At 41.6% G+C, this 23,951-nt stretch overlaps 1 protein-coding gene, 1 long non-coding RNA gene and 25 other non-coding genes across 27 annotated transcripts; 15 read left to right on the top strand and 12 right to left on the bottom strand.

Moving 5' to 3' along the window:
* Positions 1 to 330: 330 nt before the first annotated feature.
* On the bottom strand, positions 331 to 417 carry trnay-gua (transfer RNA tyrosine (anticodon GUA)). The gene is given in 2 exon segments: positions 331 to 366; positions 381 to 417. It is a non-coding gene; the product is annotated as a tRNA-Tyr (tRNA).
* Positions 418 to 555: 138 nt separating this feature from the next.
* Positions 556 to 627, top strand: trnaw-cca (transfer RNA tryptophan (anticodon CCA)). Its single transcript has one exon. It is a non-coding gene; the product is annotated as a tRNA-Trp (tRNA).
* A 212-nt stretch (positions 628 to 839) lies between these two features.
* On the bottom strand, positions 840 to 926 carry trnay-gua (transfer RNA tyrosine (anticodon GUA)). The gene is given in 2 exon segments: positions 840 to 875; positions 890 to 926. It is a non-coding gene; the product is annotated as a tRNA-Tyr (tRNA).
* Positions 927 to 1,062: 136 nt separating this feature from the next.
* Positions 1,063 to 1,134, top strand: trnaw-cca (transfer RNA tryptophan (anticodon CCA)). The gene has a single exon. It is a non-coding gene; the product is annotated as a tRNA-Trp (tRNA).
* A 436-nt stretch (positions 1,135 to 1,570) lies between these two features.
* Positions 1,571 to 1,642, top strand: trnaw-cca (transfer RNA tryptophan (anticodon CCA)). The gene has a single exon. It is a non-coding gene; the product is annotated as a tRNA-Trp (tRNA).
* Positions 1,643 to 1,870: 228 nt separating this feature from the next.
* On the bottom strand, positions 1,871 to 1,957 carry trnay-gua (transfer RNA tyrosine (anticodon GUA)). The gene is given in 2 exon segments: positions 1,871 to 1,906; positions 1,921 to 1,957. It is a non-coding gene; the product is annotated as a tRNA-Tyr (tRNA).
* Positions 1,958 to 2,991: 1,034 nt separating this feature from the next.
* On the bottom strand, positions 2,992 to 4,754 carry LOC113118729 (uncharacterized). Its single transcript, XM_026288122.1, has 2 exons — positions 4,613 to 4,754; positions 2,992 to 4,503 (listed from the first exon to the last, which is right to left on the bottom strand). Exons 1-2 carry the CDS (start codon positions 4,613 to 4,615, stop codon positions 3,376 to 3,378), a joined length of 1,131 nt encoding a protein of 376 aa, XP_026143907.1. The 5' UTR covers positions 4,616 to 4,754; the 3' UTR covers positions 2,992 to 3,375.
* Positions 4,755 to 9,911: 5,157 nt separating this feature from the next.
* LOC113118837 (uncharacterized) lies at positions 9,912 to 10,864 on the bottom strand. The gene is made up of 2 exons (XR_003294385.1): positions 10,668 to 10,864; positions 9,912 to 10,448 (listed from the first exon to the last, which is right to left on the bottom strand). It is a non-coding gene; the product is annotated as an uncharacterized LOC113118837 (long non-coding RNA).
* A 443-nt stretch (positions 10,865 to 11,307) lies between these two features.
* Positions 11,308 to 11,394, bottom strand: trnay-gua (transfer RNA tyrosine (anticodon GUA)). The gene is given in 2 exon segments: positions 11,308 to 11,343; positions 11,358 to 11,394. It is a non-coding gene; the product is annotated as a tRNA-Tyr (tRNA).
* Positions 11,395 to 11,532: 138 nt separating this feature from the next.
* trnaw-cca (transfer RNA tryptophan (anticodon CCA)) lies at positions 11,533 to 11,604 on the top strand. Its single transcript has one exon. It is a non-coding gene; the product is annotated as a tRNA-Trp (tRNA).
* Positions 11,605 to 12,583: 979 nt separating this feature from the next.
* Positions 12,584 to 12,655, top strand: trnaw-cca (transfer RNA tryptophan (anticodon CCA)). Its single transcript has one exon. It is a non-coding gene; the product is annotated as a tRNA-Trp (tRNA).
* A 734-nt stretch (positions 12,656 to 13,389) lies between these two features.
* Positions 13,390 to 13,476, bottom strand: trnay-gua (transfer RNA tyrosine (anticodon GUA)). The gene is given in 2 exon segments: positions 13,390 to 13,425; positions 13,440 to 13,476. It is a non-coding gene; the product is annotated as a tRNA-Tyr (tRNA).
* A 138-nt stretch (positions 13,477 to 13,614) lies between these two features.
* trnaw-cca (transfer RNA tryptophan (anticodon CCA)) lies at positions 13,615 to 13,686 on the top strand. The gene has a single exon. It is a non-coding gene; the product is annotated as a tRNA-Trp (tRNA).
* A 212-nt stretch (positions 13,687 to 13,898) lies between these two features.
* trnay-gua (transfer RNA tyrosine (anticodon GUA)) lies at positions 13,899 to 13,985 on the bottom strand. Its single transcript is given in 2 exon segments — positions 13,899 to 13,934; positions 13,949 to 13,985. It is a non-coding gene; the product is annotated as a tRNA-Tyr (tRNA).
* A 139-nt stretch (positions 13,986 to 14,124) lies between these two features.
* trnaw-cca (transfer RNA tryptophan (anticodon CCA)) lies at positions 14,125 to 14,196 on the top strand. Its single transcript has one exon. It is a non-coding gene; the product is annotated as a tRNA-Trp (tRNA).
* Positions 14,197 to 14,630: 434 nt separating this feature from the next.
* trnaw-cca (transfer RNA tryptophan (anticodon CCA)) lies at positions 14,631 to 14,702 on the top strand. Its single transcript has one exon. It is a non-coding gene; the product is annotated as a tRNA-Trp (tRNA).
* A 750-nt stretch (positions 14,703 to 15,452) lies between these two features.
* trnay-gua (transfer RNA tyrosine (anticodon GUA)) lies at positions 15,453 to 15,539 on the bottom strand. Its single transcript is given in 2 exon segments — positions 15,453 to 15,488; positions 15,503 to 15,539. It is a non-coding gene; the product is annotated as a tRNA-Tyr (tRNA).
* A 928-nt stretch (positions 15,540 to 16,467) lies between these two features.
* trnay-gua (transfer RNA tyrosine (anticodon GUA)) lies at positions 16,468 to 16,554 on the bottom strand. Its single transcript is given in 2 exon segments — positions 16,468 to 16,503; positions 16,518 to 16,554. It is a non-coding gene; the product is annotated as a tRNA-Tyr (tRNA).
* Positions 16,555 to 16,691: 137 nt separating this feature from the next.
* trnaw-cca (transfer RNA tryptophan (anticodon CCA)) lies at positions 16,692 to 16,763 on the top strand. Its single transcript has one exon. It is a non-coding gene; the product is annotated as a tRNA-Trp (tRNA).
* Positions 16,764 to 17,742: 979 nt separating this feature from the next.
* On the top strand, positions 17,743 to 17,814 carry trnaw-cca (transfer RNA tryptophan (anticodon CCA)). Its single transcript has one exon. It is a non-coding gene; the product is annotated as a tRNA-Trp (tRNA).
* Positions 17,815 to 18,266: 452 nt separating this feature from the next.
* On the top strand, positions 18,267 to 18,338 carry trnaw-cca (transfer RNA tryptophan (anticodon CCA)). Its single transcript has one exon. It is a non-coding gene; the product is annotated as a tRNA-Trp (tRNA).
* A 509-nt stretch (positions 18,339 to 18,847) lies between these two features.
* On the top strand, positions 18,848 to 18,919 carry trnaw-cca (transfer RNA tryptophan (anticodon CCA)). The gene has a single exon. It is a non-coding gene; the product is annotated as a tRNA-Trp (tRNA).
* A 2,315-nt stretch (positions 18,920 to 21,234) lies between these two features.
* On the top strand, positions 21,235 to 21,306 carry trnaw-cca (transfer RNA tryptophan (anticodon CCA)). The gene has a single exon. It is a non-coding gene; the product is annotated as a tRNA-Trp (tRNA).
* Positions 21,307 to 21,738: 432 nt separating this feature from the next.
* Positions 21,739 to 21,810, top strand: trnaw-cca (transfer RNA tryptophan (anticodon CCA)). Its single transcript has one exon. It is a non-coding gene; the product is annotated as a tRNA-Trp (tRNA).
* A 760-nt stretch (positions 21,811 to 22,570) lies between these two features.
* Positions 22,571 to 22,657, bottom strand: trnay-gua (transfer RNA tyrosine (anticodon GUA)). The gene is given in 2 exon segments: positions 22,571 to 22,606; positions 22,621 to 22,657. It is a non-coding gene; the product is annotated as a tRNA-Tyr (tRNA).
* A 423-nt stretch (positions 22,658 to 23,080) lies between these two features.
* Positions 23,081 to 23,167, bottom strand: trnay-gua (transfer RNA tyrosine (anticodon GUA)). The gene is given in 2 exon segments: positions 23,081 to 23,116; positions 23,131 to 23,167. It is a non-coding gene; the product is annotated as a tRNA-Tyr (tRNA).
* Positions 23,168 to 23,816: 649 nt separating this feature from the next.
* trnaw-cca (transfer RNA tryptophan (anticodon CCA)) lies at positions 23,817 to 23,888 on the top strand. The gene has a single exon. It is a non-coding gene; the product is annotated as a tRNA-Trp (tRNA).
* The last annotated feature ends 63 nt before the right edge of the window (positions 23,889 to 23,951 follow it).

The following is a 23,951-nucleotide window of genomic DNA, read 5'->3' as shown; positions in this document are numbered from 1 at the left end:
ATGCAAAGGAAGCAATAACCTGCTTTTTAAGACCTTGTGACGCAACGGTAGCGCGTCTGACTCCAGATCAGAAGGTTGCGTGTTCAAATCACGTTGGGGTCAAGCCGTCTCTTCTTTACATTAAAAGTATGAAGTCCAACGTCAAGTGTTTTCATCCAGCTTTGTTTTCATAATTATTGAAGCTTGTAAAAAAGAAGCCTCTAATATGACAAACACTCCTTCCACTCTGTAAAGTGATGTATTTGGATCTTGACCCATTGGCTTTTTTTAACTGCCAATACGAAGTCTAAAGGAAATGTGAAAATATTTGATCTGAATTCAAAATCACACTCCTTCGAGCCGGAATTGAACCAGCGACCTAAGGATACCCAACAACTCATCTACAGTCCTCCGCTCTACCAGCTGAGCTATCGAAGGATGGAAAAAGCGTAAGGCACGAAAAGTTTCCAAGAAAATCAGACATCCGTACCTCTTGAGGTTATTGGGAAAAGTAGGCTCCTTATTGGGGTGAATGCATCAACGGCCATGCAAAGGAAGCAATAATATGTTTTTTAAGACCTCGTGGTGCAACGGTAGCGCGTCTGACTCCAGATCAGAAGGTTGCGTGTTCAAATCACGTCGGGGTCAAGCCGTCTCTTCTTTACATTAAACGTATGAAGTCCAACGTCAAGTGTTTTCATAATTATTGAAGCGTGTAAAAAAGAAGCCTCTAATATGACAAACGCTCTTTCCACTCTGTAAGGTGATATATTTGGATCTTCACCCATTGGCTTTTTTTATCTGCCAATACGAAGTCTAAAGGAAATGTGAAAATATTTGATCTGAATTTAAAATCACACTCCTTCGAGCCGGAATTGAACCAGCGACCTAAGGATACCCAACAACTCATCTACAGTCCTCCGCTCTACCAGCTGAGCTATCGAAGGATGTAACGCATAAGGCACCAGAAGGTGTCAAGAAATTCAGACATCCGTACTTCTCGAGGTTATTGGGAAAAATAGGCTCCTTTTTGTGGTGAATGCGTCAACGACCATGCAAAGGAAGCAATAACCTGTTTTTTAAGACCTCGTGGCGCAATGGTAGCGCGTCTGGCTCCAGATCAGAAGGTTGCGTGTTCAAATCACGTCGGGGTCAAGCCGTCTCTTCTTTACATTAAAAGTATGAAGTCCAACGTCAATTGTTTTCATAATTATTGAAGCGTGTAAAAAAGAAGCCTCTAATATGACAAACGCTCCTTCCACTCTGTAAAGTGATATATTTGGATCTTGAACCATTGGCTTTTTTAACTGCCAATACGAGGTCTAAAGGAAATGTGAAAATATTTGCTCTGAATTTAAAATCACACTCCTTGGAGCCGCAATCGAACCAGCGACCTAAGGATACCCAACAACTCATCTTCAGTCCTTCGCTCTACCAGCTGAGCTATAGAAGGATGGAAAAATCGTAAGGCACGAAAAGTTTCCAAGAAAATCAGACATCCGTACCTCTTGAGGTTATTGGGAAAAGTAGGCTCCTTATTGGGGTGAATGCATCAACGGCCATGCAAAGGAAGCAATAACCTGTTTTTTAAGACCTCGTGGCGCAACGGTAGCGCGTCTGACTCCAGATCAGAAGGTTGCGTGTTCAAATCACGTCGGGGTCAAGCCGTCTCTTCTTTACATTAAAAGTATGAAGTCCAACGTCAAGTGTTTTCATCCAGCTTTGTTTTCATAATTATTGAAGCTTGTAAAAAAGAAGCCTCTAATATGACAAACACTCCTTCCACTCTGTAAAGTGATATATTTGGATCTTGACCCATTGGCTTTTTTTAACTGCCAATACGAAGTCTAAAGGAAATGTGAAAATATTTGATCTGAATTTAAAATCACACTCCTTCGAGCTGGAATTGAACCAGCGACCTAAGGATACCCAACAACTCATCTACAGTCCTCCGCTCTACCAGCTGAACTATCGAAGGATGGAAAAAGCGTAAGGCACGAAAAGTTTAAAAGAAAATCAGACATCCGTACCTCTCGAGGTTATTCAGAAAAATAGGCTCCTTTTTGTGGTGAATGCATCAACGGCCATGCAAAGGAAGCAATAACCTGCTTTTTAAGACCTTGTGGCACAACAGTAGCGAGTCTGACTCCAGATCAGAAGGTTGCGTGTTCAAATCACGTCGGGGTCAAGCCGTCTCTTTTTTACATTAAACGTATGAAGTCCAACGTCAAGTGTTTTCATAATTATTGAAGCGTGTAAAAAAGAAGCCTCTAATATGACAAACGCTCCTTCCACTCTGTAAGGTGATATATTTGGATCTTGACCCATTGGCTTTTTTAACTGCCAATACGAGGTCTAAAGGAAATGTGAAAATATTTGATCTGAATTTAAAATCACACTCCTTCGAGCCGGAATTGAACCAGCGACCTAAGGATACCCAACAACTCATCTACAGTCATCCGCTCTACCAGCTCCGCCAAAGCTGGGGAACAATTGTCTGTATAAGAAGGGGGGGAAGAGGGGAGAGAGAGGAAGAGAAGCGCGAGAAATTCAGGAAATCGTAGGTTCGAATCCACGCTGTCACATAAAGTTATGCGTGTATTTGTTAAAAATCGTAAATCGATTGTTTCGTGTCCAAGTTTGATTTTAAAAGTAATGTATTTGAATTTAATTATTGTTTCGTTTCTAAGATTGATTTTGACAGTAATGTTTTTGATTTAATAATTATTTCGTTTCTAAGATTGATTTTTATTTTATTCTCATTATCATTATCATTAGTCAAAGTGCATTTATTAAGGCAATCATTTCCTGTGGCAGTAGGGACAAAATAACCTCCTTATTACGGCATTCACACTTTATTGTATCATATTACTTACTGCAAAGCTACACGTGACACTGAATTTAACTGTAAACTGAATGTCATTACATTCAATAAAACAAATAAATACAACACACCAGTCAAAGAGAAATATATTTATTAACTATATACATATTTAAAAAAATGTAGGAAAAGTACTAAATTCAATATAAAATTAAGAATTTTAAGTGCACACGCTATATAAAATAAGTACAAAAAAATATATAAATATATACATCAAAATCTACACATTTTGGTATTTTACTTTATACTGCTTCCTCTACACATAAACCTTTCTATAATAATAATAATAATAGTTTAACTTTATTTAATATGTATATATATTTCCATATGTATTATAGTGTATTCACATACATACCCACATGTTTATAATAATAATAATAATAATAATAATAATAATACAAGATAAAAAAAAGTGCACAGTATAACTCTTTAACATTAAATATGGCTGGAAGATAAAAAACAGAACAGATCCAACCAAGAGAACAAAATGAATGTATCACACATAAATAAATGAGTTATCTTCTCATAATCTGTAACCACTGCTCCTTTGTAATTGTTTCTTTATTAGGGCAATATATTTTGCCTTTGTACTGGCTATGGCCAGTTTCTTGAGTACGAAATTGGCCACACTTTCTGCACGAATTTGCTTTTACAGTGCGATTGTACGATCGTTTGGTTGGAGTGGCTGTGTCATTTGCAGGTGGCTCAGAGGAAATTGCTCCAGGTTTAATGGTGGAAAATGGGGCTGGGCAGGGCACCAGAAACATCTGAGACACAACAGGGGCAGTGGGTGTGTCAGGAACCAATGGGTGTGGTGCTGTCGGCCTGGGACAAATTGTCCTTAGCTGGCTGGACGTGGCTGAACGCTGAGGGTGTACGGCTGATGGCCAGATTGAAGTTGCTGTGGCAGATGTACAGGTAGCTGAGGGCGCAATCTTTCTAAACTTTGTCTTTGCCTGTCCAGCTGTGTCTGGTGGCATCTGGTAGGTATGCAACTGGTGGCTATATTGTGGAGGCACAACAGGCTGTACTCGTGCTGGAGGCAAAACATCCAAAGCCACTGGACGTGCCTCTGGAAGGTCCAGCCCTTGCAACAGCAAGGAGACCTCCTGACCCTTTAAACGGTTATTGTGCCATGTCGTAAGGGTCCTCTGATTTACCTCAACTAGCTGAAGGGTTGTGTCACTCATCACCGTTCCATTGCTCAGGATTAGCTGCCGAATTTTTCTGTAATCACGAAGAATGAGATCCCATCTAGACAGACATTCTGTCCGCTGTTTCTTGGGGCTTCGGTGGATGTTACATAACCTTATGAAAATCATTTCAACAAGGCGACAGCAATTAGGCCACTGTGCTGGAGAGCCGCTAGAACCCAAAACACACCTTTTTGTGCTGTCGACACCAGGAGTGAAGACAGCTTTCTTTTTTGGGGACCTAAAACGTCCTGTAAGTAGCCTGTCTTGATGACGAGCAGCATACACCACCCTGTCTTTATCAAATTTGTCCAGGTTCTGCCACAGACCCACAATGGTCGCAACTTGTTGGTTGGTAAGTGTGAGGCTTGTCTGTGTGCGCAGCTCCACCAGACACTCTGCCAACGCATCCACCCGGTCCATTCCAGGAATGCAGTGTTCGTCAACAGCCTGGAAATATATAACTGTTGGTTAGGTATTTACATGCTGTTAAGTAAGTTTACGGCTTAATGGCAGATAACTAAATGAGTGACAATTCGTATAGAAAAGGAAATTTTACCATTGCTGAGGGCACTGGTGTATCTAAAGGATCCTGGACACTGGGTACTGGTGCAGCTGAAGGAGCCCGGACTCTGAGCAGTGGTGGAGCCTGGACACTGGGCAGTGGTGCAGCTACACTGGGCACTGGTGCAGCTGAAGGAGCCCGGACTCTGAGCAGTGGTGGAGCCTGGACACTGGGCAGTGGTGGAGTCTGGACACTGGGCAGTGGTGCAGCTACACTGGGCACTGGTGCAGCTGAAGGAGCCCGGACTCTGAGCAGTGGTGGAGCCTGGACACTGGGCAGTGGTGCAGCTACACTGGGCACTGGTGCAGCTGAAGGAGCCCGGACTCTGAGCAGTGGTGGAGCCTGGACACTGGGCAGTGGTGGAGTCTGGACACTGGGCAGTGGTGCAGCTACACTGGGCACTGGTGCAGCTGAAGGAGCCCGGACTCTGAACAATGGTGGAGCCTGGACACTGAGCAGTGATGCAGCTACACTGGGCACTGGTGCAGTTGAAGGAGCCCGGACTCTGAGCAGTGGTGGAGCCTGGACACTGGGCAGTGGTGGAGTTTGGACACTGGGCAATGGTGGAGTCTGGACACTGGGCAATGGTGGAGTCTGGACACTGGGCAGTGGTGGAGTCTGGACACTGGGCAGTGGTGGAGTCTGGACAATGGGCAGTGGTGGAATTTTGACACTGGGCAGTGGTGCAGCTGTAGGAGCCTGGACACTGGGAACTGGTGCAGCTGGTAGAACTGGTGGACCTGAAAGGACTAAATCATCTGATGCCACAAGATTTGCCACTGTGGCTTCCTCTCCAAAGAAATCAATGAAACCCTCATCCTTTTCCACTTGCTCCTCCACATCTATCTCCTCCAGCAATTGAGAGGTCCTATCAGAGGTAGGGCACATGTCCTCCAGGGGCTGACTATTCTGCCTCAACAAGTACTGTACTCCAATGAGCTCCCCTGAGGAAATATTTGTAACAGGAAACATTTTTAATGGAAATTATGCAGAAAGGTTTATTTAGAAATGCAGTAAATATTTTGTTGTCCACTTCTGTATGAACAATATATATCTAATTCAGAGGGTATCATAAAAAGACAGGATTACTCTATATTCTACTATGTATTTTATTTTCTGCCCTGAAACCTAGAACACAGAATAATGTATAAATATTCTGGTAGTATAATTTTTCTCTGATATGTCAAAATTACATTATTATTGTCCAAAAGCACTTGTAATTTTACCAAAAACATGCTACATCATGAGCTGCATTTATCAAAATATTTTTACCTGTGTATACTGCAGGTGGAGTGAAGCTAGGGACCAATTTCCTGCCATACAACTTATTGTAGTTCTCATTGACAGAGTAAACCAGCTCCCCTGTGTAAGAGCGCAGAGTTGAACCTCCATCTGCAACAGCAGCTTCAGCCCGGTCCTGATTCCAGCGTAATAAACCTTCCAGGAGATAAATCTGGAAGTTCAGGCTGTTTGCGCTGTTCCCTAGAAAAAGAAATAGAAAGCCAAATATTGCTTTGAGAAAATGCAAAACATAAAATTTAATCTGCAAATATCTTGATAAACAGGAATTAGTGGCAAAATGTGGTATATTCGGACAATGCAAACCTGGAATAAATCTGCTTAGGTGGCAGTGAAATGATTCCAGGGATGTGGAGCCTCTGGCACAACGATAAGTTTTTAGAACCACCCCACCCTTGCTTGTAGTTCCAGTTTCAGTATAGAGCGGCACATTTGGAGGGTCTTGGATACAGGTGATGTGCCGCCTCTGGACATTCCAGATGTGCTGCATTCTCACACTGTCAAGTAGAGGAACACCAAGAGCATCATTCCCCTTGCCACCCATGAGCTCTCTGATGAGCATATCAAGGAGGCGGAAAGTGGTTTCTTCTCCCCGTGTTCTCCTCCTGCAGTGCTGGAGCAGCTCAGCTTTAGTTAAATGATGGTCCAGTTCTGCCTCCGACAGAGTAGGCCAGCCCTGTTGGATGAGTTGCTCCCTTTTGGCCTGTCTCAGCAGAGTGAGATCCCCTGCATCCCACTCAAAAATACAGGATGACAGCCTTGCCATAAAAGTAGGGTACAACTGGTGGGCGTCAGTGGTGCACCCTACTGCCAGACGTCGCATAAAATGCCAAATGTCTAGGCGGACGATGACATCTGGCCAGCCGCTGAACCGCCTCTTCAATTTAGTCTCTCCCACTTTCTTGCAACAATCACAGTCCACATAAATGATAGTGGGAGGATCAACACCAGCACTCCGGTATCGCTCCATGAGCCCTGCAGCCATGAGGTCTAACCCAGCCCCTTCATTCGCAGTCAGGACACTCATCAGCACCTGACCTATCTCATTGCCCACTGAGGTAAGCCACTGTGCTGTGCCTTTCGCAGGCCCACTCAACTTCTTGGTGATCTGAAAGAAACAATAAGCATAGCAAATAATACAACATGCATCCAAATCAGTTACACTGAAAAAAATAAAGCTCTCTTGGTCTAACAATACATTATAGATAAGGGTACAGTCAATTAAGCAGCTTATCTGACCTTCTTAGTTGAATCCATTTTTAAGATTGATCCATACGTGGATGTTATGCTGGCCTTTATGTGATCGAGCCTGTTGAGAATGTCCTGACTATATACAGTGAGGAGCCATTTGTAGCTGGGTACTGAAGCAAGTGGTGGTGGCTCCTGGAAGTGCAGCGGATGCAGGCCACGATTATCAAAAAAGGCCACACACTCTGATGTGTACCGAAGCGCACGTTTCAACCACTCCTCACTGTGGTTCTCTCTCAGCTGGCCGATGATCCTCACTGGGCCATTCCCCATGCCCCTCTCACGCAGCAAGCGAAGAACCCGAATGTCACAGGCATACCTTGGAAAAAAGCATTCATTTAAGTATCTTATTATAAGGTATCTAATTATTGTAGGAAATATTTATCAGAAAGGGTAGCACATAAGTGAAAATGACTGCAAAATAATTACTTGCGTGTGAGGATGACCCTGAATTCAGATCGATGGGCCAGGTCCAACTGCTGCAGCACAGCTTGACTCCAGGACAGATAGCTGGTTCTACACCTGGTGCAGATCAGGGTCTCTGTCACCAGGTTGTAGTATCTGTCAATGTCTAACACCTGTCGTACCCTCCTGTGCAGTCCACCACCACACAGCTGTTGCCTGGCACAGGCAGGGTTAGTACACTGGAGCCGCACCTTCCACAGCTTATATGGCATCCAGAGCAAGAGACGCTGTGAAAAAAACCTATCAGGTGTTGGAGCTTGGTGGTACAACAGGGCTGGTGGTGGGGGGTGATACCACAACTGTAGGTTTTCACGCAGCTCCAGCTTTCCCTTTGCACCAACCCTAAAAAGTGCTTCTGACACCCACTTCTGGTCTTGCTGTGGCATTGTCTGTGGCCACAGAAGGGGGAGATCTTCTGGCTGAGATGAGACCTGCTGATATTATAAAAAACACTGGTTTAAATAAAAGCTAAGAGAGCATTAAATGATGAAGACATGTATATATTTTGAATGAGATCTTACTGGGCTCCTCACAACAGTATTCTCAGAAACAGTTGATGGCGTTGCTGTTTTTTTGATGCATTGTGAACTCTGAGGTGGAGGAAGGAAGAAGGAAGAGGAGGACTGGATGACGGGCTGATGAGGTTTGGGGGATGGAGGAGGATGAGGATCAGAGGGTGGACATGAAACTGTAGCTGAACTGGAGTGCTCTAACATCTGTGGAGTCAAACATTATGAATAATTTATTAAGGGGATTGCCATGTTTTTAATACATTAAAATTACATAGTGATAAAGTCATGATGACATTATAAAAGTCTTGATGTCTTTTAATATTAACCTGAGAGGTTTTCCTCTGGGTGCTCAAATTAGGTTTTGCTGCTGCCACATGTGAGCCTCCAAACCTTGACTTTTCAAACTAAAAAGATTTGTCATGGTTAGTGATAACAAAACCCTAACACTATAGTTAAAGGTTGAGATGTTTCAGTATCTGCAGTGATGCATGCAATAGTGTGGTCTGCTTACCATTGACAATGTCAGTTTAGGTCTCTTTGCAGGACATGACACATCGCTGACAGAGGGTGTGCTTTGGGCCGGGGTGCTCTGTGATGCTTCCCCTGTGACTGGTGGATGAACCTGTGACACATGCATAAAGTACAAAACAGTCTTCCTAATGTGATTTTAGATATAAAGACACATTGATGTTGCAAACACATCTATCTATTTATGCAACTTGAACCAGGCTAATTGAAGTTACCTTGTGAAAGCCACAAATACATGTCTGAGCTTCCTTCAGAAGAGTGGTCTGTCCCCTCATTTGCAGAGGGCACTTTTCTATCTGTGAACATGAATTATACCTCTGACACTGGATCTCAAAACAGCAATAAGTCATCATAATTATATCAATATAACATTGTATTTACATGTAATTACTTAACCATACACATAAATAAAAATACCACAATGTATTGTCAAAAAAGTTTGTTAGTTTGCCCATGAATCTAGCTGCATAACTTACCTTCTGATACATCTCATGCCATCTTTTTTGTCGGGGAGAAGGTCTATTCCCCTGTGTAGATGGCCAAACTCCTGTTTGGGCAAAACTCTCCAGACGCGCAAGCCATTCAGCATTACTCATGCCTTTGTGAGACTTAGCTGAAGCCATGTCGTTGCCTGAAACACTACATAACACGTTACACTAACTGCCATTGTAGCCTGTAGCATTTACCCTCCTGTTGTGTTCATTTCATGATAGCTAGTTGTGTTCCTGGTCCAGAACGACCGCCATATTATAGCAGATTATAAGTTCATTATAATACACATATTATCTTACATATAACATGTTGTGATTTATTTATTTATTATTTAATGCCATGTCAGCAGCAGGGGCTATATTCATGCCAAGAGGAAACATTTCAATTGCACAATTCAGTCATATATATAATGTCAAAACAATTATATAACATTTATATATATATATATATATATATATATATATATATATATATATATATATATATATATATATATATATATATATATATATATATATATAAATGTTTGTATGTATGTGTGTATGTTTGTACAAATATAAAAAAAATACATATAATAAGATTATAACGAGAATAAAAGTATAAGAACAATTACATAGAGTCTTAACAAGTTGTGATAGATCTTTCTATTATGGCTGTATGTCTCAATGACCTAGGCTCATACAACACGTTTATGAGTATAAATAAATAAATAAATATATAGCATTATGGATTAATTTGACTAAAACAAATACTCAGATTAAACATATTGTGGTCTTTCAACTGTGTCCATGTGATAAGGGCATGAACCTGAATGTATAAACTTATCCATTCACTTCTTTTGACTGGTCATAACATATGTACAAACATATAACATACGTGTAAAAGTTAAACAAAACATTAACATTTTCCAAATTCATTTTGTGTGTTCAAATGCCGCATTTGGAAAAAGCTGTGGAACCTTATTACAATTCAATAAAAAGCATTTTTTTTTCATTGAGAAAACTTGTTAATCGGTTAAATTCGACATATTTACAGTTACGTTAGCTCCGGTCGTAATAGTATTTACACATCAGTGACAGTTGACGTTACGTAGTATCAAGCGGTAATCATAGGCTAATTTACATGGCCAATCTTGCTATTCCTAAAGAACAAAAATCCTAAACCATTTCATTCATATCAAGATATAAATAACATACATGAGCGGAATGTAAATAATTTAACGTTACCTGAGCGGAGATTACATGCAATTGGCGAGGACGTGCGTGATTGGTGTATGAGAAATAGACCTTGCCATTTCATTGGACGCGGAAAAATAGAGATCGCAACGTGATTGATTTATAAAAGATAGAAGTCGTAACGTGATTGGTTTTTAAAAGATAGAAGTCGTAACGTGATTGGTTTTCAAAAGATAGAGGTCGTAACGTGATTGGTTTTCAAAAGATAGAAGTCGGCATACTATTGGATTAATTTTACAGACTTGTGGTTGTCAGGTACCGCCATTAGACCTTGCCATTTCATTGGACGCGGAAAAATAGAGATCGCAACGTGATTGATTTATAAAAGATAGAAGTCGTAACGTGATTGGTTTTTAAAAGATAGAAGTCGTAACGTGATTGGTTTTCAAAAGATAGAGGTCGTAACGTGATTGGTTTTCAAAAGATAGAAGTCGGCATACTATTGGATTAATTTTACAGACTTGTGGTTGTCAGGTACCGCCATCGAAGGATGTAACGCATAAGGCACCAGAAGGTGTCAAGAAATTCAGACATCCGTACCTCTCGAGGTTATTGGGAAAAATAGGCTCCTTTTTCTGGTGAATTCGTCAACGGCAATGCAAAGGAAGCAATAACCTGTTTTTTAAGACCTCGTGGCGCAACGGTAGCGCGTCTGACTCCAGATCAGAAGGTTGCGTTTTCAAATCACGTCGGCGTCAACCCATCTCTTCTTTACATTAAACGTATGAAGTCCAACGTCAAGTGTTTTCATAAATATTGAAGCGTGTAAAAAAGAAGCCTCTAATATGACAAACGCTCTTTCCACTCTGTAAGGTGATATATTTGGATCTTGACCCATTGGCTTTTTTTAACTGCCAATACGAAGTCTAAAGGAAATGTGAAAATATTTGATCTGAATTTAAAATCACACTCCTTCGAGCCGGAATTGAACCAGCGACCTAAGGATACCCAACAACTCATCTACAGTCCTCCGCTCTACCAGCTGAGCTATCGAAGGATGGAAAAAGCGTAAGGCACGAAAAGTTTCCAAGAAAATCAGACATCCGTACCTCTCGAGGTTATTGGGAAAAATAGGCTCCTTTTTGTGGTGAATGCGTCAACGACCATGCAAAGGAAGCAATAACCTGTTTTTTAAGACCTCGTGGCGCAATGGTAGCGCGTCTGACTCCAGATCAGAAGGTTGCGTGTTCAAATCACGTCGGGGTCAAGCCATCTCTTCTTTACATTAACAGTATGAAGTCCAACGTCAAGCGTTTTCATCCAGCTTCGTTTTCATAATTATTGAAGCTGTAAAAAAGAAGCCTCTAATATGACAAACACTACTTCCACTCTGTAAAATGATATATACTTGGATCTTGACCCATTGGCTTTTTTTAACTGCCAATACGAAGTCTAAAGGAAATGTGAAAATATTTGATCTGAATTTAAAATCACACTCCTTCGAGCCGGAATTGAACCAGCAAGCTAAGGATACCCAACAACTCATCTACAGTCCTTCGCTCTACCAGCTGAGCTATCGAAGGATGAAAAATTGCAAGGCACGAAAAGTTTCCAAGAAAATCAGACATCCGTACCTCTTGAGGTTATTGGGAAAAGTAGGCTCCTTATTGGGGTGAATGCATCAACGGCCATGCAAAGGAAGCAATAACCTGCTTTTTAAGTCCTTGTGACGCAACGGTAGCGCGTCTGACTCCAGATCAGAAGGTTGCGTGTTCAAATCACGTTGGGGTCAAGCCATCTCTTCTTTACATTAAAAGTATGAAGTCCAACGTCAAGTGTTTTCATCCAGCTTTGTTTTCATAATTATTGAAGCTTGTAAAAAAGAAGCCTCTAATATGACAAACACTCCTTCCACTCTGTAAAGTGATATATTTGGATCTTGACCCATTGGCTTTTTTTAACTGCCAATACGAAGTCTAAAGGAAATGTGAAAATATTTGATCTGAATATAAAATCACACTCCTTCGAGCCGGAATTGAACCAGCGAACTAAGGATACCCAACAACTCATCTACAGTCCTCCGCTCTACCAGCTGAGCTATCGAAGGATGGAAAAAGCGTAAGGCACGAAAAGTTTCCAAGAAAATCAGACATCCGTACCTCTCGAGGTTATTGAGAAAAATAGGCTCCATTTTTGTGGTTAATGCGTCAAAGGCCATGCAAAGGAAGCAATAACCTGTTTTTTAAGACCTCGTGGCGCAGCGGTAGCGCGTCTGACTCCAGATCAGAAGGTTGCGTGTTCAAATCACGTCGGGGTCAAGCCGTCTCTTCTTTAAATTAAAAGTATGAAGTCCAACGTCAAGTGTTTTCATAATTATTGAAGCTTGTAAAAAAGAAGCCTCTAATATGACAAACGCTCTTTCCACTCTGTAAGGTGATATATTTGGATCTTGACCCATTGGCTTTTTTAACTGCCAATACGAGGTCTATAGGAAATGTGAAAATATTTGCTCTGAATTTAAAATCACACTCCTTGGAGGCGCAATCGAACCAGCGACCTAAGGATACCCAACAACTCATCTACAGTCCTCCGCTCTACCAGCTGAGCTATCGAAGGATGTAACGCATAAGGCACCAGAAGGTGTCAAGAAATTCAGACATCCTTACCTCTTGAGGTTATTGGGAAAAGTAGGCTCCTTATTGGGGTGAATGCATCAACGGCCATGCAAAGGAAGCAATAACCTGCTTTTTAAGACCTTGTGACGCAACGGTAGCGCGTCTGACTCCAGATCAGAAGGTTGCGTGTTCAAATCACGTTGGGGTCAAGCCGTCTCTTCTTTACATTAAAAGTATGAAGTCCAACGTCAAGTGTTTTCATCCAGCTTTGTTTTCATAATTATTGAAGCTTGTAAAAAAGAAGCCTCTAATATGACAAACACTCCTTCCACTCTGTAAAGTGATGTATTTGGATCTTGACCCATTGGCTTTTTTTAACTGCCAATACGAAGTCTAAAGGAAATGTGAAAATATTTGATCTGAATTCAAAATCACACTCCTTCGAGCCGGAATTGAACCAGCGACCTAAGGATACCCAACAACTCATCTACAGTCCTCCGCTCTACCAGCTGAGCTATCGAAGGATGGAAAAAGCGTAAGGCACGAAAAGTTTCCAAGAAAATCAGACATCCGTACCTCTTGAGGTTATTGGGAAAAGTAGGCTCCTTATTGGGGTGAATGCATCAACGGCCATGCAAAGGAAGCAATAATATGTTTTTTAAGACCTCGTGGCGCAACGGTAGCGCGTCTGACTCCAGATCAGAAGGTTGCGTGTTCAAATCACGTCGGGGTCAAGCTGTCTCTTCTTTACATTAAATGTATGAAGTCCAACGTCAAGTGTTTTCATAATTATTGAAGCGTGTAAAAAAGAAGCCTCTAATATGACAAACGCTCTTTCCACTCTGTAAGGTGATATATTTGGATTTTGACCCATTGGCTTTTTTTATCTGCCAATACGAAGTCTAAAGGAAATGTGAAAATATTTGATCTGAATTTAAAATCACACTCCTTCGAGCCGGAATTGAACCAGCGACCTAAGGATACCCAACAACTCATCTACAGTCCTCCGCTCTACCAGCTGAGCTATCGAAGGATGGAAAAAGCGTAAGGCACGAAAAGTTTCCAAGAAAATCAGACATCCGTACCTCTCGAGGTTATTGAGAAAAATAGGCTCCATTTTTGTGGTGAATGCGTCAACGGCCATGTAAAGGAAGCAATAACCTGCTTTTTAAGACCTCGTGGCGCAACGGTAGCGCGTCTGACTCCAGATCAGAAGGTTGCGTGTTCAAATCACGTCGGGGTCAAACCGTCTCTTCTTTAAATTAAAAGTATGAAGTCCAACGTCAAGTGTTTTCATAATTATTGAAGCTTGTAAAAAAGAAGCCTCTAATATGACAAACGCTCTTTCCACTCTGTAAGGTGATATATTTGGATCTTGACCCATTGGCTTTTTTAACTGCCAATACGAGGTCTATAGGAAATGTGAAAATATTTGCTCTGAATTTAAAATCACACTCCTTGGAGGCGCAATCGAACCAGCGACCTAAGGATACCCAACAACTCATCTACAGTCCTCCGCTCTACCAGCTGAGCTATCGAAGGATGTAACGCATAAGGCACCAGAAGGTGTCAAGAAATTCAGACATCCTTACCTCTCGAGGTTATTGGGAAAAATAGGCTCATTTTTGTGGTGAATGCGTCAACGACCATGCAAAGGAAGCAATAACCTGTTTTTTAAGACCTCGTGGCGCAATGGTAGCGCGTCTGACTCCAGATCAGAAGGTTGCTTGTTCAAATCACGTCGGGGTCAAGCCATCTCTTCTTTACATTAAAAGTATGAAGTCCAACGTCAAGCGTTTTCATCCAGCTTCGTTTTCATAATTATTGAAGCTGTAAAAAAGAAGCCTCTAATATGACAAACACTCCTTCCACTCTGTAAAGTTATATATTTGGATCTTGACCCATTGGCTTTTTTGAACTGCCAATACGAAGTCTAAAGGAAATGTGAAAATATTTGATCTGAATTTAAAATCACACTCCTTAGAGCCGGAATTGAACCAGCGACCTAAGGATACCCAACAACTCATCTACAGTCTTTCGCTCTACCAGCTGAGCTATCGAAGGATGGAAAATTGTAAGGCACGAAAGTTTCCAAGAAAATCAGACATCCGTACCTCTTGAGGTTATTGGGAAAAGTAGGCTCCTTATTGGGGTGAATGCATCAACGGCCATGCAAAGGAAGCAATAACCTGCTTTTTAAGACCTTGTGACGCAACGGTAGCGCGTCTGACTCCAGATCAGAAGGTTGCGTGTTCAAATCACGTTGGGGTCAAGCCGTCTCTTCTTTACATTAAAAGTATGAAGTCCAACGTCAAGTGTTTTCATCCAGCTTTGTTTTCATAATTATTGAAGCTTGTAAAAAAGAAGCCTCTAATATGACAAACACTCCTTCCACTCTGTAAAGTGATATATTTGGATCTTGACCCATTGGCTTTTTTTAACTGCCAATACGAAGTCTAAAGGAAATGTGAAAATATTTGATCTGAATTTAAAATCACACTCCTTCGAGCTGGAATTGAACCAGCGACCTAAGGATACCCAACAACTCATCTACAGTCCTCCGCTCTACCAGCTGAACTATCGAAGGATGGAAAAAGCGTAAGGCACGAAAAGTTTAAAAGAAAATCAGACATCCGTACCTCTCGAGGTTATTCAGAAAAATAGGCTCCTTTTTGTGGTGAATGCATCAACGGCCATGCAAAGGAAGCAATAACCTGCTTTTTAAGACCTTGTGGCACAACAGTAGCGAGTCTGACTCCAGATCAGAAGGTTGCGTGTTCAAATCACGTCGGGGTCAAGCCGTCTCTTTTTTACATTAAACGTATGAAGTCCAACGTCAAGTGTTTTCATAATTATTGAAGCGTGTAAAAAAGAAGCCTCTAATATGACAAACGCTCCTTCCACTCTGTAAGGTGATATATTTGGATCTTGACCCATTGGCTTTTTTAACTGCCAATACGAGGTCTAAAGGAAATGTGAAAATATTTGATCTGAATTTAAAATCACACTCCTTCGAGCCGGAATTGAACCAGCGACCTAAGGATACCCAACAACTCATCTACAGTCATCCGCTCTACCAGCTGAGCTATCGAAGGATGTAACGCATAAGGCACCAGAAGGTGTCAAGAAATTCAGACATCCGTACCTCTCGAGGTTATTGGGAAAAATAGGCTCCTTTTTCTGGTGAATTCGTCAACGGCAATGCAAAGGAAGCAATAACCTGTTTTTTAAGACCTCGTGGCGCAACGGTAGCGCGTCTGACTCCAGATCAGAAGGTTGCGTGTTCAAATCACGTCGGCGTCAACCCATCTCTTCTTTACATTAAACGTATGAAGTCCAACGTCAAGTGTTTTCATAAATATTGAAGCGTGTAAAAAAGAAGCCTCTAATATGACAAACGCTCTTTCCACTCTGTAAGGTGATATATTTGGATCTTGACCCATTGGCTTTTTTTAACTGCCAATACGAAGTCTAAAGGAAATGTGAAAATATTTGATCTGAATTTAAAATCACACTCCTTCGAGCCGGAATTGAACCAGCGACCTAAGGATACCCAACAACTCATCTACAGTCCTCCGCTCTACCAGCTGAGCTATCGAAGGATGGAAAAAGCGCATTCACGAAAAGTTTCCAAGAAAATCAGACATCCGTACCTCTCGAGGTTATTGGGAAAAATAGGCTCCTTTTTGTGGTGAATGCGTCAACGACCATGCAAAGGAAGCAATAACCTGTTTTTTAAGACCTCGTGGCGCAATGGTAGCGCGTCTGACTCCAGATCAGAAGGTTGCGTGTTCAAATCACGTCGGGGTCAAGCCATCTCTTCTTTACATTAACAGTATGAAGTCCAACGTCAAGCGTTTTCATCCAGCTTCGTTTTCATAATTATTGAAGCTGTAAAAAAGAAGCCTCTAATATGACAAACACTACTTCCACTCTGTAAAATGATATATACTTGGATCTTGACCCATTGGCTTTTTTTAACTGCCAATACGAAGTCTAAAGGAAATGTGAAAATATTTGATCTGAATTTAAAATCACACTCCTTCGAGCCGGAATTGAACCAGCAAGCTAAGGATACCCAACAACTCATCTACAGTCCTTCGCTCTACCAGCTGAGCTATCGAAGGATGGAAAATTGCAAGGCACGAAAAGTTTCCAAGAAAATCAGACATCCGTACCTCTTGAGGTTATTGGGAAAAGTAGGCTCCTTATTGGGGTGAATGCATCAACGGCCATGCAAAGGAAGCAATAACCTGCTTTTTAAGTCCTTGTGACGCAACGGTAGCGCGTCTGACTCCAGATCAGAAGGTTGCGTGTTCAAATCACGTTGGGGTCAAGCCATCTCTTCTTTACATTAAAAGTATGAAGTCCAACGTCAAGTGTTTTCATCCAGCTTTGTTTTCATAATTATTGAAGCTTGTAAAAAAGAAGCCTCTAATATGACAAACACTCCTTCCACTCTGTAAAGTGATATATTTGGATCTTGACCCATTGGCTTTTTTTAACTGCCAATACGAAGTCTAAAGGAAATGTGAAAATATTTGATCTGAATATAAAATCACACTCCTTCGAGCCGGAATTGAACCAGCGAACTAAGGATACCCAACAACTCATCTACAGTCCTCCGCTCTACCAGCTGAGCTATCGAAGGATGGAAAAAGCGTAAGGCACGAAAAGTTTCCAAGAAAATCAGACATCCGTACCTCTCGAGGTTATTGAGAAAAATAGGCTCCATTTTTGTGGTTAATGCGTCAACGGCCATGCAAAGGAAGCAATAACCTGTTTTTTAAGACCTCGTGGCGCAGCGGTAGCGCGTCTGACTCCAGATCAGAAGGTTGCGTGTTCAAATCACGTCGGGGTCAAGCCGTCTCTTCTTTACATTAAAAGTATGAAGTCCAACATCAAGTGTTTTCATCCAGCTTTGTTTTCATAATTATTGAAGCTTGTAAAAAAGAAGCCTCTAATATGACAAACACTCCTTCCACTCTGTAAAGTGATATATTTGGATCTTGACCCATTGGCTTTTTTTAACTGCCAATACGAAGTCTAAAGGAAATGTGAAAATATTTGATCTGAATTTAAAATCACACTCCTTCGAGCCGGAATTGAACCAGCGACCTAAGGATACCCAACAACTCATCTACAGTCTTCCACTCTACCAGCTGAGCTATCGAAGGATGGAAAAAGCCTAAGGCACGAAAAGTTTCCAAGAAAATCAGACATCCGTACCTCTCGATGTTATTGAGAAAAACAGGCTCCTTTTGTGGTGAATGCGTCAACGGCCATGCAAAGGAAGCAATAACCTGTTTTTTAAGACCTCGTGGCGCAATGGTAGCGCGTCTGACTCCAGATCAGAAGGTTGCGTGTTCAAATCACGTCGGGGTCAAGCCGTCTCTTCTTTACATTAAACGTATGAAGTCCAACGTCAAGTGTTTTCATAATTATTGAATCGTGTAAAAAAGAAGCCTCTAATATGACAAACGCTCCTTCCACTCTGTAAAGTGATATATTTGGATCTTGACCCATTGGCTTTTTTAACTGCTAATACGAGGTCTAAAGGAAATGTGAAAATATTTGCTCTGAATTTAAAATCACACTGCTTGGAGCCGCAATCGAACCAGCGACCTAAGGATACCCAACAACTCATCTTCAGTCCTTCGCTCTACCAGCTCCTTGGAGCCGCAATCGAACCAGCGACCTAAGGATACCCAAAAACTCATCTTCAGTCCTTCGCTCTACCAGCTGAGCTATAGAAGGATGGAAAAATCGTAAGGCACGAAAAGTTTCCAAGAAAATCAGACATCCGTACCTCTTGAGGTTCTTGGGAAAAATAGGCTCCTTTTTGTGGTGAATGCATCAACGGCCATGCAAAGGAAGCAATAACCTGCTTTTTAAGACCTCGTGGCGCAACGGTAGCGCCTCTGACTCCAGATCAGAAGGTTGCGTGTTCAAATCACGTCGGGGTCAAGCCGTCATTTCTTTACATTAAAAGTATGAAGTCCAACGTCAAGTGTTTTCATCCAGCTTTGTTTTCATAATTATTGAAGCTTGTAAAAAAGAAGCCTCTAATATGACAAACACTCCTTCCACTCTGTAAAGTGATATATTTGGATCTTGACCCATTGGCTTTTTTTAACTGCCAATACGAAGTCTAAAGGAAATGTGAAAATATTTGATCTGAATTTAAAATCACACTCCTTCGAGCCGGAATTGAACCAGCAAACTAAGGATACCCAACAACTCATCTACAGTCCTCCGCTCTACCAGCTGAGCTATCGAAGGATGGAAAAAGCGTAAGGCACGAAAAGTTTCCAAGAAAATCAGACATCCGTACCTCTCGAGGTTATTGAGAAAAATAGGCTCCATTTTTGTGGTGAATGCGTCAACAGCCATGCAAAGGAAGCAATAACCTGTTTTTTAAGACCTCGTGGCGCAATGGTAGCGCGTCTGACTCCAGATCAGAAGGTTGCGTGTTTCAAATCACGTCGGGGTCAAGCCGTCTCTTCTTTACATTAAACGTATGAAGTCCAACGTCAAGTGTTTTCATAATTATTGAAGCGTGTAAAAAGAAGCCTCTAATATGACAAACGCTCCTTCCACTCTGTAAGGTGATATATTTGGATCTTGACCCATTGGCTTTTTTAACTGCTAATACGAGGTCTAAAGGAAATGTGAAAATATTTGCTCTGAATTTAAAATCACAACTCCTTGAGCCGCAATCGAACCAGGCAACCTAAGGATACCAACAACTCATCTTCAGTCCTTAGCTCTACCACCTGAGCTATAGAAGGATGGAAAAACCGTAAGGCACGAAAAGTTTCCAAGAAAATCAGACATCCGTACCTCTTGAGGTTATTGGGAAAAGTAGGCTCCTTATTGGGGTGGAATGCGTCAACGGCCATGCAAAGGAAGCAATAACCTGTTTTTTTTAAGACCTCGTGGCGCAACGGTAGCGCGGCTGACCCCAGATCAGAAGGTTGCGTGTTCAAATCACGTCGGGGTCAAGCCGTCTCTTCTTTACATTAACGTATGAAGTCCAACGTCAAGTGTTTTCATAATTATTGAAGCGTGTAAAAAAGAAGCCTCTAATATGACAAACGCTCCTTCCACTCTGTAAGGTGATATATTTGGATCTTGACCCATTGGCCTTTTTAACTGCCAATACGAGGTTTTAAAGGAAATGTGAAAATATTTGCTCTGAATTTAAAATCACACTCCTTGGAGCCGCAATCGAACCAGCGACCTAAGATACCCAACAACTCATCTTCAGTCTTTCGCTCTACCAGCTGAGCTATAGAAGGATTGAAAAATCGTAAGGCACGAAAAGTTTCCAAGAAAATCAGACATCCGTACCTCTTGAGGTTATTGGGAAAAGTAGGCTCCTTATTGGGGTGAATGCATCAACGGCATGCAAAGGAAGCAATAACCTGTTTTTTAAGACCTCGTGGCGCAATGGTAGCGCGTCTGACTCCAGATCAGAAGGTTGCGTGTTCAAATCACGCGGGGTCAAGCCATCTCTTCTTTACATTAAAAGTATGAAGTCCAACGTCAAGTGTTTTCTTCCAGCTTTGTTTTCATAATTATTGAAGCTTGTAAAAAAGAAGCCTCTAATATGACAAACACTCCTTCCACTCTGTAAAGTGATATATTTGGATCTTGACCCCATTGGCTTTTTTTTAAACTGCCAATATGAAGTCTAAAGGAAATGTGAAAATATTTGATCTGAATTCAAAATCACACTCCTTGGAGCCGCAATCGAACCAGCGACCTAAGGATACCCAACAACTCATCTTCAGTCCTTCGCTCTACCAGCTGAGCTATAGAAGGATGGAAAAATCGTAAGGCACGTCTCTTCTTTAAATTAAAAGTATGAAGTCCAACGTCAAGTGTTTTCATAATTATTGAAGCTTGTAAAAAAGAAGCCTCTAATATGACAAACGCTCTTTCCACTCTGTAAGGTGATATATTTGGATCTTGACCCATTGGCTTTTTTAACTGCCAATACGAGGTCTATAGGAAATGTGAAAATATTTGCTCTGAATTTAAAATCACACTCCTTGGAGCCGCAATCGAACCAGCGACCTAAGGATACCCAACAACTCATCTACAGTCCTCCGCTCTACCAGCTGAGCTATCGAAGGATGGAAAAAGCGTAAGGCACGAAAAGTTTCCAAGAAAATCAGACATCCGTACCTCTCGAGGTTATTGAGAAAAATAGGCTCCATTTTTTGTGGTGAATGCGTCAACGGCCATGTAAAGGAAGCAATAACCTGTTTTTTTAAGACCTCGTGGCGCAACGGTAGCGCGTCTGACTCCAGATCAGAAGGTTGCGTGTTCAAATCACGTCGGGGTCAAACCGTCTCTTCTTTAAATTAAAAGTATGAAGTCCAACGTCAAGTGTTTTCATAATTATTGAAGCTTGTAAAAAGAAGCCTCTAATATGACAAACGCTCTTTCCACTCTGTAAGGTGATATATTTGGATCTTGACCCATTGGCTTTTTTAAACTGCCAATACGAGGTCTATAGGAAATGTGAAAATATTTGCTCTGAATTTAAAATCACACTCCTTGGAGGCGCAATCGAACCAGCGACCTAAGGATACCAACAACTCATCTACAGTCCTCCGCTCTACCAGCTGAGCTATCGAAGGATGTAACGCATAAGGCACCAGAAGGTGTCAAGAAATTCAGACATCCTTACCTCTCGAGGTTATTGGGAAAAATAGGCTCATTTTTGTGGTGAATGCGTCAACGACCATGCAAAGGAAGCAATAACCTGTTTTTAAGACCTCGTGGCGCAATGGTAGCGCGTCTGACTCCAGATCAGAAGGTTGCGTGTTCAAATCACGTCGGGGTCAAGCCATCTCTTCTTTACATTAAAAGTATGAAGTCCAACGTCAAGCGTTTTCATCCAGCTTCGTTTTCATAATTATTGGAAGCTGTAAAAAAGAAGCCCTCTAATATGACAAACACTACTTCCACTCTGTAAAGTTATATATTTGGATCTTGACCCATTGGCTTTTTTGAACTGCCAATACGAAGTCTAAAGGAAATGTGAAAATATTTGATCTGAATTTAAAAATCACACTCCTTAGAGCCGGAATTGAACCAGGCGACCTAAGGATAACCCAACAACTCATCTACAGTCTTTCGCTCTACCAGCTGAGCTATCGAAGGATGGAAAATTGTAAGGCACGAAAAGTTCCAAGAAAATCAGACATCCGTAACCTCTTGAGGTTATTGGGAAAAGTAGGCTCCTTATTGGGGTGAATGCATCAACGGCCATGGCAAAGGAAGCAATAACCTGCTTTTTAAGACCTTGTGACGCAACGGTAGCGCGTCTGACTTCCAGATCAGAAGGTTGCGTGTTCAAATCACGTTGGGGTCAAGCCGTCTCTTCTTTTACATTAAAAGTATTGAAGTCCAACGTCAAGTGTTTTCATCCAGCTTTGTTTTCATAATTATTGAAGCTTGTAAAAAAGAAGCCTCTAATATGACAAACACTCCTTCCACTCTGTAAAGTGATGTATTTGGATCTTGACCCATTGGCTTTTTTTTAACTGCCAATACGAAGTCTAAAGGAAATGTGAAAATATTGATCTGAATTCAAAATCACACTCCTTCGAGCCGGAATTGAACCAGCGACCTAAGGATACCCAACAACTCATCTACAGTCCTCCGCTCTACCAGCTGAGCTATCGAAGGATGGAAAAAGCGTAAGGCACGAAAAGTTTCCAAGAAAATCAGACATCCGTACCTCTTGAGGTTATTGGGAAAAGTAGGCTCCTTATTGGGGTGAATGCATCAACGGCCATGCAAAGGAAGCAATAATATGTTTTTTAAGACCTCGTGGTGCAACGGTAGCAGCGTCTGACTCCAGATCAGAAGGTTGCGTGTTCAAATCACGTCGGGGTCAAGCCGTCTCTTCTTTACATTAAATCGTATGAAGTCCAACGTCAAGTGTTTCATAATTATTGAAGCGTGTAAAAAAGAAGCCTCTAATATGACAAACGCTCCTTCCACTCTGTAAAGTGATATATTTGGATCTTGACCCATTGGCTTTTTTAAACTGCCAATACGAAGTCTAAAGGAAATGTGAAAATATTTGATCTGAATTTAAAATCACACTCCTTCGAGCCGGAATTGAACCAGCGACCTAAGGATACCCAACAACTCATCTACAGTCCTCCGCTCTACCAGCTGAGCTATCGAAGGATGTAACGCATAAGGCACCAGAAGGTGTCAAGAAATTCAGACATCCGTACCTCTCGAGGTTATTTGGAAAAATAGGCTCCTTTTTGGTGGTGAATGCGTCAACGACCATGCAAAGGAAGCAATAACCTGTTTTTTAAGACCTCGTGGCGCAATGTAGCGCGTCTGGCTCCAGATCAGAAGGTTGCGTGTTCAAATCAACGTCGGGGTCAAGCTGTCTCTTCTTTACATTAAAAGTATGAAGTCCAACGTCAATGTTTTCATAATTATTGAAGCGTGTAAAAAAGAAGCCTCTAATATGACAAACACGCTCCTTCCACTCTGTAAAGGTGAATATATTTGGATCTTGAACCATTGGCTTTTTTAACTGCAATACGAGGTCTAAAGGAAATGTGAAAATATTTGCTCTGAATTTAAAATCACACTCCTTGGAAGCCGCAATCGAACCAGCGACCTAAAGGATACCCAACAACTCATCTTCAGTCCTTCGCTCTACCAGCTGAGCTATAGAAGGATGGAAAAATCGTAAGGCACGAAAAGTTTCCAAGAAAATCAGACATCCGTACCTCTTGAGGTTATTGGGAAAAGTAGGGCTCCTTATTGGGTGAATGCTCAACGGCCATGCAAAGGAAGCAATAACCTGTTTTTTTAAGACCTCGTGGCGCAACGGTAACGCGTCTGACTCCAGATCAGAAGGTTGCGTGTTCAAATCACGTCGGGGTCAAGCCATCTCTTCTTTACATTAAAAGTATGAAGTCCAACGTCAAGTGTTTTCATCCAGCTTTGT

The sequence above is a fragment of the Carassius auratus genome, chromosome 18 (genome assembly GCF_003368295.1).
Source record: "Carassius auratus strain Wakin chromosome 18, ASM336829v1, whole genome shotgun sequence".
NCBI classification, from domain to species: domain Eukaryota; kingdom Metazoa; phylum Chordata; class Actinopteri; order Cypriniformes; family Cyprinidae; genus Carassius; species Carassius auratus.
This window is presented reverse-complemented; position numbering and strand designations above follow the sequence as displayed.